The following is a 21,344-nucleotide window of genomic DNA, read 5'->3' as shown; positions in this document are numbered from 1 at the left end:
CAGTGCAATACATTAGTAAGAAAATGCCAATTACCTGTGACCAAATAGGCCACTGGTCAAATAGAATGGCATTTAAGAATATTGTGAAATGTATCTATGAAAACATCATAGAAGCAGGGGCTCCCTTTGGCTATGTATATGCAAAGGCTGTTCTAGTCAGCTCTAGTTAGCAGGGAAATAGGGGTTCTGTTCAGTCTCTCTCACTGACTCCAAGGGTTCTAGGGGTCTGATATTTCACGGAATCTGCACCTGGAGGGGCCAAGGAGCAACTGGCAATCTAGCTGTAAATTTGATAGTGACTTCTCACCACTTCTTTGTTTTAAAAAGGAGAACACATTGTTTTCATTGCTTTACCTAACACGCCACTCTCAGTTTTTGAATAACAAAAGCAACCTGATGACACATAAGAACCTTTTAATGTTGTTTGCCTTTGGTTAGCACATCTTTGGTTGAACATCACCTCTGACTGACAGGCTACACATTTTCACGCCTTCGTGTCAGCAGCAGCTGCTCAGTTTACAGGATGGTGGGGCCCAGAGCAACTTGGAAAGAACCATGCAAGGAAGGGACTCAGCAAGGCAGACATGTTTCAAAATATGCAATTATATATAAAATTGATATTTTACATATATACAGTAAAGGGAGAGATATACACACATGTACATATGCTATACATACATTTATTTACAGTTAAAATATGCTTCTTAGAAGCTTTTAAATAGCAAATTAGGCAATGCACAAAGAAAAGCCATTTAATTTTAAGTAACATAGATAAATGTTTTCATTTTTAAAATTTTTATATTAGTAGGAATATAGCCATCTCCAGGAAGGCTAAGAAAGTTCGCAGAAACTCTTGCATCTTCAACATTCTGACTTCTCAGTGTTTCCATTTTGAGCAGGAACCATGTCAATCAGTTGTCCTCTCTTACTTTCTCCTGAGTGCACTCTCTCCCACAGGTGTTTCCTTTCACTTCCCCTTCCCTGAGCTTAATGTCACACCGGGGAAAATTCATATTTTAGTTTCTGGACCCTCAGCAATGAGGGGCTGGAAAGAGTTTCTAATCCTGGCAACTTCCACTGCACACAGATGTCCAAAGCCTTTATTGTACCATTCTGGGGAGTGACCTCTGTGGGGACAAAAATCAGAAAGGAATTGGGAAAGTCTTTTTCCACAACATAGCGATTTGTCATGGTAGACAGGGCTGTCCTTGTGCCCTGATCATCAGAACATTTGCACACAACCTGGGGCTGCCTCCTCGGGGGTCGGAGAACGCAGTGCTCAGACCATCTTTTCAGTACTCACTGGTGCTTTAACATGATATCATCTCTGGGAAGATTCAGACTGAATTCTAGAATTGACTAAGAGGACTCAACTTGTATCTACCAGACCAAGAACTTGGTTCAGCATCATGAATGCCTTGAAAAGTTTGGATTTAAGTTAGTTTCTTCTGAAAGGAGGGCAACTAGAGGCAGCAGCAGAAGGGGGAAGACATAAAGGAAATGCCAGAGAGGAGACTCATGTTATGTGCTGAACTCCAGTGTTTGTGTTTGCTCTGTGCGAGAAGCACGGACACAGGAGTGGGGACAAAACTGAAAATAGAGAAGAGCAAAGGGCTCCAGGAAAATGACAGAATCTCAGGAAAGGTGGAGAAGAGGAACAGAGAGTGGGAGGCATACATAATCATCTATAAAACCATGTTAATGGCTATGAGGGAAAAAAAGTATAGTTAAATAATTAGGATGACAGACAGGGTCTTGGCAAATGTGCCACTTGAGCTGAGACTCCAACACCATGCCTGCCCTCCTGGAGGGTTCACACTTACTTCAGGTCTATCCTGCAGATGTGGGTCAGTCTTGACTTGCCGGAACCACATGGTTCTATTAAGTACTGAGAATCCATCACTATGGCTCGCACACCGCCCATGAGCTGAGCTTCCTCGTGCTCCACAGAGAGGGAGACCAGGGTACACATTCCTTTGGGCAAATCAGTCTTCCAGGTCCTGAAGTGAAACAACCCACACATCAGAGTTATGGCTAAGAGAGAAAGACTTGAACACAGTGCTGAGGTTTACACATATTTTCCTGCTCGAATTCCAATCCTAGTTACTTGGATTAAGCAAATGATTCCCATAAGTTTGGATAAAGTTTATACAGTGCAGTTCAAAGCAAGGGTCTCAACCCAAGAACCCAGAGGCCAGAAATGGCCATGCAGCACCCAGACCTTTGGAAACAAACTGAGGCTGCAGAGGTCTTACAGATTTGGAATGAGGAAGCACTCTTTCAACTCATTCAGTAAACATCTAATGAGCACAGAGATGTGCCAAGCTCCGAGAAGCCACCAAGGGCACAGAGATACACAGTCCAGGAGGTGAAGCAGAAATACAAAGATAATTCTAAAACATCATGGTCAGTGCAGTGACATGGAGATGCACAGAGCACTCTGGCATCACGTGGAAGGGAAGGGGAGGCACACAGGGAAGCCTTCCCGGAGGAGATAATGCTCAATTCAAGTCTTAAAGGATAAATGAACCGGCGATGCTCAGCTTGAAGAAAACTAGACTATGTGGACTGCTATCTTTCTTTAAATACCTGAGTGGCTCTTGAGTAGGACAAGAAATAAATCAGTTGATTTGACTTTAGAGAAGCCCTGGCTCACAATGTGCACTTTCCAAAAACGGAGTAGGCTCTATGAGGAGGTAGTGAGTTCCCTGCTACTGAAGCTATTCAAACATAGAGGGGACTACCATTTGGAGTAAAATTGTTGATGGAAGTCAGGAACCATGAGAGCATTTGTACAATATATACCATAGGGTATAGATTTTATTATTACCATCCCAGTTTAAGCCATAAATCCTATTCCCTTAGTTAGTCATCTCATCTATAACTTCTTCCTGTCCTATGATACCACAAAGAGAAACTACTATACTTTGCCAACAAGAAGTCAGGAGTAAGCAAGTCCCACACAAGTGCTTAGGGACTTCCCCGTGGGAATGACCATTCTCTTCATGCATGATAATGTGATTAATAATAAAGATGGGAAGATTATACATTTGTGTAAGCAAAATGGAAAAATCTGCAGTAACTAATGCTGGAAGCTCCTGAGGAACTAGAGAAGAGGACAATGTGAGAATTAATCATGAAAGGAGACCAGCCATGTATGTGTGAGCCTAAATAGGGAGATACTCTGAAGACAGAAATAATTTCAGTATGTCACTTCCTCACCATATTTGCCACTTTCTAGCTTCTTGTTTTATAATCCCAAGAAATTCCTGTTGCAGGAACCACATATGGTTCATCATTTATATCCTTGCATTCTGAGTTCTTCTCCCGCAGAGTCTCATGGCCCACCCACCTTCTCCTTTAAGTCTTGGATCAAATATCAGTGCAGTGAGATTATGCCCTGACCACTATATTTAAAATACCATCCCTTACTTTGCCCTTATCTTACTTATCCCCCTAGTATAAGTAATCCTATCCCATTACTTATTATATATTGACTCTCTCTGCCTAATAAAATAGAAACCTGAGAGAGCAGGATTGTGGTCTGCAGTGTTCCCTGCTGTCTCCCCAAAGCCTCCAATGGAGCCCCGCTCAGGTGGTGATGGAAGGATACACTAAGAAATAGCATTCTGGTGGATGTATGGAAGGAAGGAGGCTCCAAGATTAACTGGCCCTCAGCCTCCTCTAAGGGGAAGGAAGAGGCTCCATCCCATTGGCATAAATATTCTATGTGAAAAGTAACCTTTAGTTTGCCATCAAGACTAGTTTTATAAAGGAAATACTTTAAATATACATTTGGAAATTTCACTAGTGATTCATTTTATACCACTAATCCAAGAGAAGCAACAGTGTTTGCCATCAGCTATCATTAAAAAAGGACATATTGATTTAATTACATTTTATTTGAGTTTTTTAGTACCCTGAATCCCTCTTATTTCTGATTCAATACTGACTCACCAGCCCACATGCACAGATCCACTGTGCAAACTTCCTGTCACTGGTTGAGCATTCCATTATGAACTCAACCCAAAAATCTCTCAGAAGAAATATTTCAGCAGTAGACACAGTCTGGCAAGCTTGGTCAGACCCTGGAATCTACTGAACTTCCAGGATAGTTGGACCTTCAGAGCTATAATGAGCTATGAACAGCTGAAGCTATGCAAGTGAATTCTGAAGTTACATTCCAGTCTTGAGAGTTACACAAACTCTCCAGAGGGAGAAAGGCAAAAAGCAGGAGAAAGTCAGACTCAATTTACATTATTGGCAGAAAGTACAACTGGACAAACAGCAGTTATTCTTAGGACTCTGTTCTGAGGAAATGAACAATATTTATGGCCTAATAAACCGTATGTTCCAAAATTAAAGCAGTCATAAGAGAGCTCAATTTTCAACGGAGCTGAAAATTAGGTGAAGAAGTAGGAAGTGGGGCATAAATGGAGCAAATTCAGTTTTTGCTGAGGGAAATGAGGGCCAACTTAGTATTCCCATTACAGGCTGAATTTAGGTGGTAGAACTCTATGAAATGCTTAAATCTGCAGCTTTATCTGCTCTAGAAACAATATATTTAACTCCAGAGTCAAGCTTACCTGAGAACCACAAAGTCTCTGGAAGGATGGGGGGCCATGCTGTTCAACACGTACTGATAGATTTCTGTTTGCTTGTCCAGAGTTTCCACAACCTTCCACTGCACAAAATCCTCATCCCACAGGTGGCGCTCCCTTAGCACACGATTCAACACCACTGAAGGCGGTGCTTCCACCTCCACGGAAGCCTTCCATAACTTCAGTGGATTCCCGTCTCCCACCTTGGGAAAGACACCATCGAAGGCTGAACAGGTTAACTAGTTCCAACAAAAACCTACCACATTTCACTGAGTGTTCAAAAAAATCACTAAGTATGCACCTTGAAAGAGTGATTCTGCATACCTCAGGTTTACCATTTTATAATGGTAATCCTAAAGATTAAAAAAATAATAATGATCATAAAATAATAACCTTGATACACATCAACCTGTTTGCCAGGTGTCTTTCTAACACATTTGATTTTTAAATAGCCCTCCTCTGACAGTGGTATTATTATGTCATGCAACTGAAAAAAAACTGAGGCATAAAGAGGTGTGTGACTTGCCTAACATCACATAGCTAAGGGTCGGAGAGTGGATTGGGATCTAGTAGTCTGGCTTCACAGTCTGCAACCTGATTATGTGCAACATGATTGCCTTGTAGTCTCTAGAAAGAGTCTTTGACATGTTCATGTGTGTGCCAAGCCTGTGGACAGTGGCTGTTTTTAAAGCAAAATTACTTCTTGGTTGTTGGATGTAGTTCTTTTGAGGTAAGGTTTTTTTTTGTTTTTGTTTTTACCACCCCTGAGATTACCTTTTTGAAAGCAAGGTCTGTATTGTCTGTGCTGGAACATGTAACCCATCCTTTAAACTTCTCCTTGGCTTCCTTCTGGAGGCCCTGGATGAGCTGGTCCAGGTAAGTGTGGAATGTGGCCCCACTTTCCTCCACCTGGGTCCCCAGGTCTTCCAGAGTTGGAGTATGGATCTCAGCCTCCACGTAAGAATTATGAAACTGGGCTACCATCTCATGCGGGACCTGAACCAATGGGTGCATGAAAGAGCAACAGATGCATGAGTTAAAGAAGCTGAGACTAATAGAAAAAGCAAAGTCATTTAGTGAAAAAACGGTGTGTATCAGAATGGGCCAAGTGCTGTGGACCAGATGTTTTACTAAGATCAGTGGCAAATCTGGTGGTAGGGGGTGGGGCTTCCTAAAGTCAGGAAACACAAATATGTTTCTGAGACTATATTTATGACTCAAAACATTGCAATGACTTCTCATTCAGTCTATCCATTTTCCTTAAACTTTCTCTTTAATGTATTTTTATTCAGTTTGGCAAAATGTGGGCTCAGGAAACTTAAAGCACACAGACTTATGGGAAACATCAACTACAACTTAGAAATGGCTTTACTTTTTTAGCATACTTTTCTCACTTACAAATGCCAAATGTACCACAAAAAAGTATGCCTGAAGTCTAGTTCGCTTTCTTCTTTAACATAGCTGTGGCTATATCCATAAGCTATTCTTGATTCTTAGTTAACAGGGATTGGTCAAAACACACACACACACACACACACACACACACACACACACACACGAAACACACACACACAGATGTTGAACAGAATCACATCCTGAGGTAAAAATAAATAAATAAACAAACAAACAAACAAACAGCCCAGCTGGTGTGGCTCAGTGATTGCACATTGACCCATGCACCAAGAGGTCTTGGTTCGATTCCCAGTTAGAGCTCATGCCTGGCTTGATCCCCAGTAGGCAGGAGGCAGCCAGTCTGTTTCTCTTGCATTGATATTTCTATCTTTCTCTCTCTGAAATCAATAAAAACATATTTAAAAAAAAAGAAACTAATTGTCTGGCTTGCCTTGAACCTGGTAACTGATAGTGCCATAACTGTTCTCATGAAAACCGTCTTCATGGAAACTCCAAATATTTTTAACTGTCAAGACTCAATTACATAGATACCTTCTCACATTTCTTGGATTCAAAGACCACAGCTATAGAGGGTACTATTGTCATTATACACTCCGGAACAAACATATAAGCCTTGAGTGTGGAAACTGTTCCAATGATCTCATCTAGTTCCAAGAGCTATAAGGAAGGCAGTTCAAGCCTTTCACTCACCTCAAAAAGTCTGTCACATTCCATGATCATGTGGGCAAGGCCCTGAGAGGCGGCCAGATTCTCACTGAGTTCCTTTTGATCTGGCTTCCCAGTGGCGTATTTCTTCTGTATGACCCTGTAAGTGAAGGGGACAGTCCTAACTAAGCAGATCTCAAACCAAAGAGCTTTTCACAATAAAAGCTTATCCTATTTTTTTTTTCTTTTTCCAGGTGTTCTCCTGATCCAAGACTTTCTCATTTCCAAACAAAAGCAATGACCACACATATTAGATGTTCTGAATCAGGCTAACTGACAGTTCATAATGAAAAACCTTGGAAAAATACAAGGGCAGGAATAACTGTTGGGGGAGAAATTAGTCTATTTTTTCCAAGTTTGAAACCACTTTGCTGCAAGCTGCTGTGCCTGGGCCTTGAATCTAGTTCTTTTCTTTTAAACTTAAAGATTGTAAAATACTACTTCATGTACTTTTCCCTCCTTCCCACTCACACACCCAGGTTTTCTGGGTCACAACAGACATTCTTCAATGCTACTTCGACAATTCTATGAATCTGAGTACACAAATTAGGTCCTTAAAACATTTTCTGGTTATAAATTAAGAGCTGACAAGTCCTTAAGTTGAAATCCAATGTGAGAAGTTTTTGTTTGTTTGTTTTGTTTTTAATGAACTGTGGGTTAAGATTCCTATTGTTGCTGAGGAAAACCCACCTGGGGGAGCTTTCTTTCTTCAATAAATTGAGATGAAAGAGAGATGGGGCCAGACACACAGCCAGGTTCTTGGGTGTCATCTGATTCTCTTCCACCAAGTTGGCCACGTCCTTGAGGAAGCACAGAAGCGTCTGCAGGACGTCCCTGCTCTCGTCGGCCAGCAGCAGGATGGCAGCCTGCACTGCCTGCAGCCGCTGCTCTTCCGGGACATCTGTGGAAAAGTGGGTGCCAGGGCATCAGAGAAACAGCCACAGAAAGAGCCAGCTGGGAAAAAAGTGAGTAAGCTGCACCTTCCTGATATGAAGACATACTCAGAGACATCATCATCAACCATGACGACAACTGCTAAGAGAGAAGTAATTGCTTTGGCCTTACAGTTGGTAAGAGACAGAGCTGGGATTGGAACCTCAGCATCCAACTCCAGAACCCAGTCTTCACAAGGAAGTAGCCCTCACTTTTCATACTCCGCTCATCCTTTTCCAAACCATTTTTCTGTTCTGGTTGAAGTAGGCAGTAAGCCGGAGCACTATCAGCCTAGCTTTCCTCTTGCCCATCCCCTCCCACCAGACAGCTTGTAAACCACTCTGGATGCCTGGGGCTCAGTGGGGCACGGTTTGGAATCCACTGTGTTGGGGGTTGGCAGCCTTGCCTTTCCTTGCCCTGAGTGGTGCAGCCAGGTGTGATGTCAACTTGGTGCAATTAACCATGAATAGTAGGATTGATTTGCTTGGCCCCCTGAACTGATGCCAGAGGGCCAGCCTGGCACATTTACTTCTTTCCTACAAGCCACGGGGCTTGGTTCAGAGGAGGCACATGGCTTTATGTGGTGACTCAGGCCATCTGTTCTAATCTTGAAAGTAATGGGAATTGAGGTTATGTTTAGGGAAGAGGAACCAGGCTCACTAAAGCTATGGGGAATGGATGGTCCCATTCCTCTTCAGGTTGGTCGTTGTGGTGGTGGGGGTGGTAATGTAGGCATTGGTCACACAGACTTAAATAGAAATTGGCCCCAATAATATGAAGTGAACTAAAAGGAAAAATCACAAGGGTGCTAGGTGCTGCATTTTGCTGCCCACTGGCTGTGTTTTTTAGGCCTGACTCACTGCCCTTATTCTCTCATTCTGAAAGACATAGTCAATGATTCCCTTCGGTTAACATTGTTTTCATTCTTAAAATACCAAGTTCTAGAACAGGTCCCTGCAGTAGGCTGCCTGTGCTCGAAGGGGTGGGGAGATGTGTTCGTGACAATCTGTAAGGTGTGAGAAAAAAATAGAATTTCAGTGGCGTTTATGTTTCCTCTCATGGATATGGTATAAATATGCATAGTATGTCATAGTATATCATAATAATTTATATTATTAACCTTTTGCACTCGGATGTCGAGTGTGACTCGACACAGTTAGCATCGGTAGCAGCTCGAGAAAAAAGCAAGCGAGTGCAAAGGGTTAAAAATAAGTAAGTATACATGTTCAGATATTTACTATTGGTAGAGATGCATGAAAAAAAAAATATGGCGCCTGCTGCTCTAGAGGGGCTGTAGTGTGACCTTATGACCAGGTCCTGGTTCCCAGAGCTGGGCACACTCCTGCCTCCAGTCTGCCAGCAAATCCAAATGTCTGGAATAGCCTGACCATGCACTCAGCATTCTATAACCCATCCTCACCTCCACCACATCCACAGCAGCAGAAGGGAGACCTGGGTTTAGTAGAGAAGAGCCATTTTTTTCTAATTAAGCAAAATCTTTTTCTTTGCTCTTGGTTGTGATGAAGCAGAAGCAGGTACTACTAATGACTACAAGCATGTCATTGACATGTTATAAATTCAGCTTGAGCCACTGAACTGCTCTTTTAAAAATATATGTTTTTTATTGTTGATAGCTTTACCTCCCTCCTCCCAGCCCCTCTCCACCCCCAGGTCTTCACTATCCTATTGCCCATGTCCATGGGCTGTGCATATACGTAAGTATATACATTCTTTGATTTATCTCTTCTTGTCCCCCCAACCCCACATTGAGGTATGCCAGGCTGTTCCATGCCTCCATGCTTCAGGTCTTATTTTGTTGGTCAATTAATTTTGTTCATTAGATTCCACAAATCAGTGAGATTATGTTGTATTTGTCTTATTTCACTTAGCATAATACTTTCCATGTCCATCCATGCTGTCTCAAAGGGTAAGCGGTCCATATTTTTTACAGATGCATAGTATTCCATAGTGTAAATGTCCCACAGCTTTTTTATCCATTCATCTACTGATGGGCACTTGGTTTGTTTCCACACCTTAGCTATTGTAGATAATGCTGCCGTGAACATAGGGGTGCATATATTCTTTCTTATTGGTGTTTTAGGATATATTCCCAGAAGTGGAAATGCTGGGTCAAATGGAAGTTGTATTTTTAATTTTTTGAGGAAACTCCATACTGTTTTCCATAGTGGCTGTACCAGTCTGCATTCCTATCAGCAGTGAACGAGTGTTTCCTTTTCTACATCCTCACCAGTACTTGATGTTTGTTGATTTTTGTATGATGGCCATTCTGACAGGTGTGAGGTGATATCTCATTGTGGTTTTAATTTGCATTTCTCTGATAGTGACTTTGAGCATTTTTTCATATATCTCTTGGCCATTTGTATGTCCTCTTTGGAGAAATGTCTATTCAGGTCTTCTGCCCATTTTTTAATTGGATCATTAGTCTTCCTTTTGTTAAGTTGTATGAGTGTCTTATATATTTTGGAAATTAACCCCTATCAGATGTATCATTGGCAAATATGTTCTCCCAGGCAATGCGCTCCCTTTACATTTTGTGGATAGTTTTTTTGCTATGCAGAAGTTTTTTTTTACTTTGATGTAATCCCAATTGTTTATTTTCTCCTGAGTTTTCCTTGCCTTAGGAGATGTATGATATTTTTCTGCCTATGGTTTCTTCTAGGATTTTTATGGTTTCACAACTTATATTTAAGTCTTTTTTTTTTTTCCATTTTGAGTTCATTTTTGTGTCTGGTGTAAGTTGGTGATCTAGTTTCATTTTTTTTGCATGTATCTGTCCAATTTTCCCAACACCCTTTATTGAAGAGACTATTTTGACTCCATTGTATGCTCTTGCCTCCTTTGTCAAATATTAACTGAGCATAGTGGTTTGGGTGGATGTCCTGGCTCTCTATTCTGTTCCATTGGTCTATGTGCCTGTTACTGTGCCAGTTCCAGGCTGTTTGGAGTAGCATGGCTTTGCAGTGTAACTTGATATCTGCTATTGTGATCCCTCCAACTTTGTTTTTCTTTCTCAAGTTTGCTGTGGCTATTGAGGGTCTTTTTTGGTTCCATATAAATTTTTGCAGTATTTCTTCTAGATCTCTGAAATATGCCATTGATATTTTAATAGGGATTTTTGAATGTGTAGATTGCTTTGGGTAGACTGGACATTTCCATGATGTTAATTCTATCAGTCCACGAACATGGTATATTCTTCCACTTGTTTATATCTTCGTCGGCCACTTTTTTTTCAAAGTCCTTAGTTTTCCAAATACAAGTCTTTTACCTCCTTTGTTAAATTTATTCCTTGGTATCTTAAATTTCTGTCAAAATGGTAAATGGAATTGTTTTTTTAGTTTCTCTTTCCGAGAATTCATTATTGGTGTATAAAAATGCCCTTGATTTCTGGTTTTTAATTTTGTATTCTGCTACATTGCCAAATTCATTTATTAAATCTAATAGATTTTTGGTGGTGTCTTTAGTGTTGTTGTTGTTTTTTTTTTTTAATGTACAATATCATGCCATCTGCAAATAATGACAGTTTTATTTCCTCCTTGACAATTTGGATGCCTTTTTACCTCTTCTTCTTCTCTGATTGACATGGCTAGGACTTCCAGTACTATGGTTGAATAAGAGTGGTGAAAGTGGACATCCCTGTCTTGTCTTGTTCTTAGGGAAAATGTTTTTAATTTTTCCCATTGACTTTGATGTTGGCTGTAGGTTTTTCATATATGGCCTTTATTATGTTAAGGTATGATCCCTCTATTCCCACTTTGCTAAGAGTTTTTATCAAAACAGGGTGTTGGATTGTATGGAATGCTTTTTCTCCCTCAATTGATATGTTGATGTGATTTTTGTCTTCCACTTTGTTTATGTGATGTATCATGTTTATTGATTTGCAAATATTATACCAGCCTTGCATCCCTGAAATAAACCCCACTTGGTCATGGTGTATGGTAATTTTAATGTTTTGCTGGATCTGATTTGTTAATATTTTGTTGAGGATTTTAGCATCTATGTTCATCAGGGATATTGGCCTGTAATTTTCTTTCTTTGCTGTGTCTTTATTATGGTTTTGGAATTAGGGTAATGGTGGCCTCATAAAAAGAGCTTGGAAATATTCCTTCCTCTTGGATGTTGTGGAATGATTTGAGGAGGATAGGTGTTAGTGTTTTGAATGTTTGGTAAAACTCTCCTGTGAAGTCATCTGGAGCAGGATCTTTGTTTGCTGGGTTTTTTTTTTTTTTGATTACTGCTTCAATATCATCACTAGTTATATTCAGATTTTCTAATTCTTTTTAAATGAGTTTTGAAAGATTGTATTTTCTAAGGAATATGTCCATTTTGTTCAGGTTATCCAGCTTGTTGGACATAATTGTTTATAGCATTTTAAAATTATCTTTTGTATTTTTGTGGGGTCAATTGTTACTTCACCACTTTCATTTCTGGTTTTGTTTACTTGGGTCCTCTCTCTTTGATTCTTTATTAATCTGGCTAAAGGTTCAGCAAACTTATTTATCTTTTTTTAAAAAAATACTTTTATTGATTTCAGAAAGGCAGGGAGAGAGAGAGAGAGAGAGAGAGAGAGAGAGAGAGAGAGAGAAACATCAATGATGAGAGAGAATCATTGATTGACTACCTCTTGCATGCCCCCTACTGGGGATTGAGCCTGTAACCTGGGCATGTGCCCTTGACCGGAACCAAACCCAGGACTTTTCAGTCCACAAGCCAACACTCTATCCACTGAGCCAAACCAGCTAGGGCTTGTTTATCTTTTCAAAGGGTCCTCTTGATTTTATTGATCTTTTGTATTGTTTTTTAGTCTCTATATTATTTATTTCTGCTCTGCTCTTTATTATTTCATTCCTTTCACTTACTCTGGCTTTTCTTGTTCTTTACATTGTATGGTTATAGTAGTTATTAGAAGTTTTTCTTGTTATTTTTTGAGGTAGACCTCTAGTGCTATGAACTCCCCTCATAGGACTGCTTTCACTGTGTCCCATAGATTTTGGGTTGTTGAGTGTTCATTTTTATTTGTTTTCAGGAAGTTCTTATTTCTTCCTTGATCTCTTTAGTAAGCTATTCATTGTTTAATTCTATGCTTTTTAGCTTCCATGTTTTTGAGTGTTTTTATTGTAGTTGATTTCTAAATTCATGCTGCTGGGATCTGAGAAGATGCCTAGTATTATATCTATCTTGAATTTGTATACTAGTAGACTTGTTTTGTGCCCTAACATGTGGTCTATCTTTGAAAATGTTCCATGTGCACTTGAGAAGAATGTATATTCTGTTGCTTGGGGTTGAAATGTTCAGTAAATATCAGTTAGACCCATGTGATCTAGGGCGTCATTTAAGACCTGTTTATTTGTTAATTTTTTGTCTGGGAGATCTACCTGGTGACATCTATGAGATATTAAAGTCCACTACTATGACTATATTGCTATCAATCTCTCCCTTAAAGTCTATCAGGAGTTTTTTTATGTACTTGTGTGCTCCTATATTGGGTGCATATATGCTTACAATGGTTATATTTTCTTGTTGAACCATTCTCTTTAGTATTAAGAAGTGCCCTTCTTTGTCTCTTGTTATGGCCTTTGTTTTGAAGTCTATTTTGTCTGATATGAGTATTGCTACCACAGCTTTTTTTTTTTCTTTCCATTTTCATGGAATATAATTTTCCATTCCTTTACTCTGTCTGTGTGTATCTTTTGTTCTAAGGTGGGTCTCTTGTAGACAGCATATATGTGAGACATGTTTTCTTATCCAGTTAGTCAACCTATGTCTTTTGACTGGAGCATTTATACAGGAGGCTAAGTCCAGCAGGTCATAATAAATGCAAGAAGTTCGTCAGAAGGCTGATGGGACTTTTGATATTCAACAGGGCTGAAAATCTGCATATTATTAACTGCTGCTGGTTGAATGGCCAAAGGCAGTTCCCCTAACCTGATAATCCTTTATTGTTTCCCAAATCTTACCTTTTAATCCATTTACATTTAAGTTTATTACTGATAGGTATTTATTTATTGCCATTTTTATTTTCTTTATGCCTATCATCCTCTCTCTCTCTACTTTTCTTCTTAAAGCAGTCCTTTTAACATCTATTGTATTGCTGGTTTCATTGTAGTGTACTCCTTTAACCTTTTTATTGCCTGGAAAGCTTTTTTATTTTACCTTCATTTTAAATGATAGCCTTGCTGGATAAAGTAGTCTTGGATTTAGGACCTTGTTTTTCATTACTTTGAGTACTTCATGCCACTTCATTCTGGCCTCAAGTGTTTCTATTGAGAAGTCAGCTGACATTCTAATGGGAACTCCTTTGTAGGTAATTTTCTGTCTCTTGTTGCCTTTAAGATTCTTTCTTTTACTTTGTTTGTCCTTTCTTTTTTTATTTATTGTCTAAACTTTTACATATGTCACCTTTTCCCCCAATTGAAATCCCACCCTCCCCCCGCCCCCGCCCAGCCATTCCCACGCCAGGCAAGCCCCCACTGCCCCAATGTCTGTGTCCATTGGTTATGCTAATATGCATACATACAAACCTTTGGTTGCTCTCTAACCCCCCCTCACCTCCCCTGTCATTTGTCTCTGGATCTATTTTTGTTCATCAAATTATGTTGATCATTATAGCCCACATATGAGTGAGATCATATGATATGTATCTTTCTCTGACTGGCTTATTTCGCTTAGCATAATGCTCTCCAGTTCCATCCATGCTGTTGCAAATGGTAAAAGTTCTTTCTTTTTTATAGTGGCATAGTATTCCATTGGGCAGATGTACCACTGTTTTTTAATCCACTCAACTGCTGATGGGCACTTAGGTTGTTTCCAAATCTTAGCTATCATAAATTGTGCTGCTATGAACATAGGGGTGCATGTATCCTTTAGATTGATGTTTCTGGTTTCTTGGGATATAGTCCTAGAAGTGGGATTACTGGGTCAAATGGGAGTTCCATTTTTAACTTTTTGAGGAAACTCCATACTGTCTTCCACAGTGGCTGCACCAGTCTGCATTCCCACCAGCAGTGAACGAGGGTTCCTTTTTCTCCATATCCTTGCCAGAACTTGTCGTTTGTTGATTTGTGGATGATAGCCATTTTGACAGGTGTGAGATGGTATCTCATTGTTGTTTTGATTTGCATTTCTGGGATGATTAGTGACTTAGAACATGTTTTCATATGTCTCCAGGCCTTCTGTATGTCCTCTTTCGAAAAGGGTCTATTTAGGTCCTTTGCCCATTTTTTTATTGGATGGTTTATCTTCCTTTTGTTAAGTTGTATGAGTTCCCTGTAAATTTTGGAGATTAAACCCTTATCTGAAATAGCATTGGCAAATATGTTCTCCCATGCAATGGGCTTTCTTGTTGTTTTGTTGATGGTGTCTTTTGCTGTGCAGAAGCTTTTTATTTTGATGTAGTCCCATTTATTTTCTCCTTAGTCTCCATTGCCCTAGGAGCTGTGTCGGTAAAGATATTGCTACGACACATGTCTGCTATTTTGCTGCCTATGGAGTCTTGTAAGATTTAAGTCCTTTAGCCATTTTGAGTTTGTTTTTGTGTATGGTGTAAGTTGGTGATATAGTTTCATTTTTTTGCATGTATCTAACCAAATTTCCCAGCACCATTTATTGAAGAGACTGTCTTGATGCCATTGTATGCTCTTGCCTCCTTTGTCAAATATTAATCGAGCATAATAGCTTGGGTCGATTTCTGGGTTCTCTGTTCTGTTCCATTGGTCTATATGTCTGTTCTTGTGCCAGTACCAGGAAGTTTCGAGAACTGTGACTTGGTAATATAGCTCAATATCTGGTATTGTGATTCCTCCAACTTTGTTCTTCTTTCTCAGGATTTCTGTGGCTATTCGGGGTCTTTTTTTGTTCCAGATGAATTTTTGGAGAGCTTGTTGTAGACCTTGGAAATATGCCATTGGCATTTTAATGGGGATTGCATTGAATCTGTAGATTGCTTTGGGTAGTATGGACATTTTAATGGTGTTGATTTTACCAATCCATGAACATGGTATGTTCTTCCATTTGTTTATGTCTTCCTCTATCTCTGTTTTTCAATGTCCTGTAGTTTTTCTGAGTACAGGTATTTTACCTCCTTAATTAAGTTTATTCCTAGGTATCTTAATTTTTTTGGTGCAGTGGTAAATGAGACTTTTTTTTTTGTTTGTTTTGTTTTTTTTGTTTTGTTTTGTTTTAGTTTCACTTACTGTGAGTTCATTGTTGGTGTATAAAAAGGCCATAGATTTCTGGGTGTTAATTTTGTATTTCTGGGTGTAAATTCTGCTAAATTGCTGAATTCATTTATTAGGTCTAGTAGTTTTTTGATGGAGTCTTTGGGGTTTTCTATGTATAATAAAATGTCATCTGAGAATAAGGACAGTTTTACTTCTTCTTTTCCAATTTGGAGGCCTTTTATTTCTTTTTCTCTGATAGCTAGGGCTAGCACTTCCAGTACTATATCAAACAGAAGTGGTGAAAGTAGGCATCCCTGTCTTGTTCCTGTTCTTAGGGGAAATAAATTTAGTTTTTACCCATTCATTGAGTATGATGTTGGCTGTAGGTTTTTCATATAGGGCTTTTATTATGTTGAGGTATGATCCCTCTATTCCCACTTTGCTGAGAGTTTTTTATCAAGAAAGGATGTTGGATTTTGTCAAATGCTTTTTCTGCATCGATTGTTATGATTATGTGATTTTTATCTCTCAATTTGTTTATGTGATGTATCACATTTATTGATTTGCAAATATTGTACCATCCTTTCATCCCCAGAATAAATCCCACTTGGTCATGGTATACGATCTTCCTAATGCAATGCTGAATCTGCTTTGCTAAAATTTTGTTGAGGATTTTACCATCTATGTTCACTTTCTTTGTTTTTAACGTTTGCCCTTTTAATTATGATGTGTCTATGTGTGGGTCTCTTTGGGTTCCTCTTGATGGGACTCTCTGTGCCTCCTGAACTTGTGTGACATTTTCCTTCTCCAGGTTGGGGAAGTTTTCTGTCGTTATTTCTTTAAACAGGTTCTCTGTTCCTTGCTCACCCTCTTCCTCTTCTAGTATATCTATAATGTGGATGCTGATACATTTCATGTTGTTCCAGGGATCCCTTAAGCTATCTTCCTACTTTTAAATTATTTTTTCTATTTGCATCTATAACTGGGTGTTTATTTGTACCTTGTCTTCCAAATCGCTGATTTGGTCCTCTGCTTTATCCAATCTACTTTTAATACCTTCTAGTGTCTTCTTGATGTCAGATGTATCATTCTACATTTCTGTCTGGTTCTTGTTCATGGCCTCTATTTCCCTTTTTTTGCTGTTGTAATTTGCACTAAGTTCCTTAAGCATCTTTATAGCCAATTGCTTTGAACTCTATGTCTGATAGGTTGCTTGCCTCCATTTCATTTAGTTCTTTTTCTGGAGATTCCTTCTTTTCTCTTATTTGGGGGTTGTTTCTTTGTCTCCCCATTTTAGCTATCTCTTTGTATTTGCTTCTATGTATTAGATAGAACTGTTAGGACTTCCAGTTTCTGTGGGATGGCCTTATGTATAAAGTGTTGAGGCATCCAGTGGTGCAGTCTCTTTGTTCACCTGAGCTGGATGCTCTAAAAATGCCCCTTGTGTGTGTTATTTAGGCTCTCCTGTTGTAATTGGGACTTGATTATTGATGTCCCATTCATGGGAGGGATCTCCTCTCCAACTTGCTGCCAGTGAAGTTCAACCCCAATATTTCCATGCCAGCTGTTATACAGGTGCTTTTGGCCCTATATTTGGGGGGGGGCTCATTGCATTTTTCTCTGATGTTGTTGAATTTGGTCCCTTGGTGTGTCTATCCTGGGCCTTCTAGGAGCTTCTCTAGTGCAGGTGAATGTGAGTCACTCTCCCTTTCTGACCCTGGGTATCCTGACTGAGGTCTGAGAGGATGAAACCCCTAGTAGTCCAGTGGTCAGGGACTCCTTAGCACAGAGGCTGGGTCTACCTTGAGTCCCATGCCTTGATTGTCCCTGTTCTGAGCTGTGTTTCCTTCCCTATGGAGCTGGTCCTGCATGTACCAATTGCAGGTACTTGGAGTCCTGCTGGCTTTTGCCTTGCTGTGTCTTCGAGGGTGGTGTCTGCAGTAGGGACCCAAATTCTGTTTCTCTACCCTATGTCTTTTGATTGGAGCATTTAAGACATTTATATGTAGGGTTATTATTGATAGGTGCTAATTTGTTGCAGGTCTTCTTCTTTATGCCTGTATTCTTTTCTTTCTCTCTATCTTTTCTTACAAGAATTCCATTAGCAATATTTTGCAGTGCTGGTTTGGAGTTAAACTCATTTAGGCTTTTTTTTTTTTTTTGCGAAGCTCTTTATTTCACCTAAATTTTGAATGATAGTCTTGCTGGATATAGTAGTCTGGGGTTCTATGGTTCAGTCTCTTGGTTTTCATTACTTTTTATACTTCATGCCACTCCCTTCTGGCCTTAAGTATTTATATTGAAAAATCAGCTGACAGTCTAATGGGAGCTCCCTTGCAGGAAACTTTCTCTCTCTTGCATCCTTTAAAATTCTTTCTTTGTCTTTAATGTTTGCTATTTCACTTGTCATGTGCCAAGGTGCAGATCTTTTGAGGTTCATCTTGATTGGGACTCTCTGTGCTTCCTGAACTTGAGTTACTTTTTCCTTCAGCAGGTTAGGTTAATTTACTGCCATTGTCTATTCAAACAGGTACTCCATTCCTGGCTTGGATTCATCTCCTTCTAACACCTGTATGATATGAAGGTTGTGAAGTTTTGTGTTGTTCCAAAGCTCCCTTAGACTCTCCTCCTACTTTTAAATATTTTTCCATTTGCTGCTCTGAATGGGTGTGTTTTTAATACCTTGTCTTCTTATTCACTGATTCAGTCCTTAGCTTCTTCTAGCCCCATGGTCGGCAAACTGTGGCTCGCGAGCCACATGTGGCTCTTTGGCCCCTTGAGTGTGGCTCTTCCACAAAATACCATGGCCTGGGTGAGTCTATTTTGAAGAAGTAGTGTTAGAACAAGTTTAAGTTTAAAAAATTTGGCTCTCAAAAGAAATTTCAATCGTTGTACTGTTGATATTTGGCTCTGTTGACTAATGAGTTTATCGATCACTGTTCTAGCCTATTGTCGAATGCTTCCAGGGTGTTTTTTATTTCGGCTATGTCATTCTTCATTTCCTCTTGATTCTTATTCATATTGATGTTCCCATTCAGCTCCTTATAAATCTCATTAAGTTGCTTGTAGTTCTCATCAAGTTATTTGAGCACCCTTAAAACCATTACTGTGAATTCTTTTAACAAATTGCTTGTCTTCATTTCATTTAGTTCCTTTTCTGATGATTCTTCCTTTTCTTTCATTTTGGTTTCTTTGTCTCTCTATTTTTGCTCTCCTTTTGTATTTGTTTATATGTGTTAGATAAAACTACTATGGAGCCCAGACTTTGTGGTGTGGTCTTATGTAGTAGGTCTTTTGTGGGACCCAGTGGTGCAATTTCTTTGATCTTTTAGACTGGGTGGGCTAGGAAAGCCCCTTGTTGAGTTATTTGGATTCTTCTGTTATAATTGCATCTTTAATGTTGTTGTCCTGTTCATGAATGGGATGTCATTTCAGGCTGGCTGACTATGAGACTCACCCCTGACCACATGGTGTGAGCTATTGTGGAGGTGCTGACCACAAAAAATACAACACAACAAAACATGAAAGAAAATAAATGGAACATACCTAATACCCCTACAGCAACAATAAAAGCAACCACCAGAGAATTAGGAAAAAGAAAAGAGAGCAAGAATGATGGAAGAAAAGAAAGAAAAAGTATGAGGAGAAAACAAAACAAAAGGAAAAAGGGGGTGAAGGAATATCAAGGCGCAGAGATGAAATAAAGGCAATAAGAACAAACGATAGAGGAATAGGGGGAGGAAAATGTTTTAAAATAAAATAGGAAGAAAGAATTGAGAGGAAAAATAGAGGAGAAAGTAGATAGCCTCAAAATAAGAAAAGGAAAAAAATGATGAGAAAGCAGGAGAAAAAGAAGAAGTAAATATTGAGTAGCATTGGGGAAGAGAAAAATTGGATACATGATCAAAAAAAATAGAGACTAACAAAATAACAAATTAGTAAATCAGATAGATGAAGAAAATAAAAAAGAAAAAAGAACAGGAAGATAAAAATAGAAAAAGAAAAGAAGACAAAAAAAGTGAAGTGGCATTTGTCTTATTGAGTTTAGTGCCTCCTGGAAACTCCTTTTGGGTCCTGCTCTTCTGATGACGCTGGCTGACCTGTCTGCCAATTCTGGGCTTCCCAAGAGGTACTTCAGTGCTAGCCACTGTTAGAAACTGTCCTCCTTTGGCTTTCAGCAACCTGCTGGAAGCTCCAAGTGATCCACAGTTTGTGTCTGTCTCTACAGGACTTGGCTGCACCCGGGAGGGACCAATCTGCCCTCTAAAGTAGGTTTTTTTGCAGCATGGGGCCCAGGGATGGGTCAGTCAACTTCCCCATGTCCCCAGGCTCTGCTTCTGCCTGCCTTTGCTTGCCAGCCAGCTGTCAATCTTAATCATTCAAAAAACTATTTCTGAAAGGGCTTTAGGCAGAATCATGAGTCTAGACTTCTGGGTCTCCCGTGAGATGGAGGTGCTGTTCAGAATTCAGGGAAAGTGATGGGTGTGTTTCCTGTCCCAGAGCTGTTAGAGTGGCCCAAAATGTTACTCTGCCCTCAGCTGGACAGAGATCCTTGTATGTAGTCCAGTGACATCGGCTGGAAACCTGGAATTCCTATCAGTTCTCCCGTGCAAGGAAAGCACCAGTCAGTTTCCTGGGATAATGGGGCAGATGACCCCTCCCCCAATCCAGTTACTGAGGGCTCCTGAAACTGTTCAAACACAGAGGCTTGGCCTCTGCTTTTGTTTCCTCTGAAAAGGTTAAAATGTAGGGTGTGGCATGCAGGGCTCCTTGGGGGTGGGGCGGGCTGTATCTCCTAGTATGAGTTTCTTTTCTTTTTTTTTTCTTTTCCTGTGCTATGGCTGCTGGGAGTGGCTAGCTCCTCTCAGGAAAAAGGGCCCTTTCTGTTTGGAGGAATGTGACCAAATACAGGAAGGACTCCTGGCTGCTGCTTTTCCATGTCTCCCTGCAACGCTTCCCACCCCAGCCTCTCCTTAGGCACCTCAAGTCTGCATCTCCCTCCCTGCACCAAAGCCTTGGGTGAGTAGCTGCAAATGAAACTCCTGTGCTGTGTGTTTAAAAAATAAAACAAACAAACAAAAAAACTGAAACTGAGGCTTTCTCTCCAGCATGCTCTGGTCTATCAGCTCCAGAATCCGAGGCGGCCAGCAGTCCTGCCACCTTTCATGGCTGGATGTTATGTGGGCCACTGATCTCAGCTCTGGGGCTCCAGGTTGTGGAGCCCAGCCTAGGTTCCAGGCCTCTGACTTCTGAGTGAACAGACCTTCCTGTAGCCAAGAGATCCCTCCTCTCTCTCGGCCTGCCACCCCTGGAAGCTGGGTCAGCTCCTCTCTTGACCTCTCCTTTCCTACTGGTCTCTCGGTGTTTTCTGTCCTTCCTTGATATGTCTCCTCCTCAGCTCAGTTTGTAATTCCGAGTGTATGTTCCCCACTTTAGTTTTCTTTCCAGTCTGGTCCTGGGAGGAGGTGCAAGAAAGGCCTGCCTATTCAGCCACCATTGTCTCCCCCTCAATCTG

The 21,344-nt window shown here is 40.2% G+C and overlaps 1 protein-coding gene across 1 annotated transcript in view; it reads right to left on the bottom strand.

Annotated features, from left to right (window-relative positions):
* Positions 1-397: 397 nt before the first annotated feature.
* Positions 398-21,344, bottom strand: part of STARD13 (StAR related lipid transfer domain containing 13) — a 208,038-nt gene continuing 187,091 nt past the window's right edge. The window contains exons 9-14 of the mRNA XM_008160312.3: positions 7,410-7,620; positions 6,705-6,819; positions 5,376-5,597; positions 4,587-4,804; positions 1,824-2,000; positions 398-1,127 (exon numbers count right to left, since the gene is read on the bottom strand). Of these exons, the coding sequence (XP_008158534.2) occupies positions 1,010-1,127; positions 1,824-2,000; positions 4,587-4,804; positions 5,376-5,597; positions 6,705-6,819; positions 7,410-7,620 (1,061 nt within the window). The 3' untranslated portion in view covers positions 398-1,009. The remainder of the gene's footprint in view (positions 1,128-1,823; positions 2,001-4,586; positions 4,805-5,375; positions 5,598-6,704; positions 6,820-7,409; positions 7,621-21,344) is intronic.

The sequence above is a fragment of the Eptesicus fuscus genome, chromosome 8 (assembly GCF_027574615.1).
Source record: "Eptesicus fuscus isolate TK198812 chromosome 8, DD_ASM_mEF_20220401, whole genome shotgun sequence".
Lineage (NCBI taxonomy): Eukaryota > Metazoa > Chordata > Mammalia > Chiroptera > Vespertilionidae > Eptesicus > Eptesicus fuscus.
Note: the sequence above shows the minus strand (reverse complement) of the source record. Positions and strands in the feature narration are given on the sequence as shown.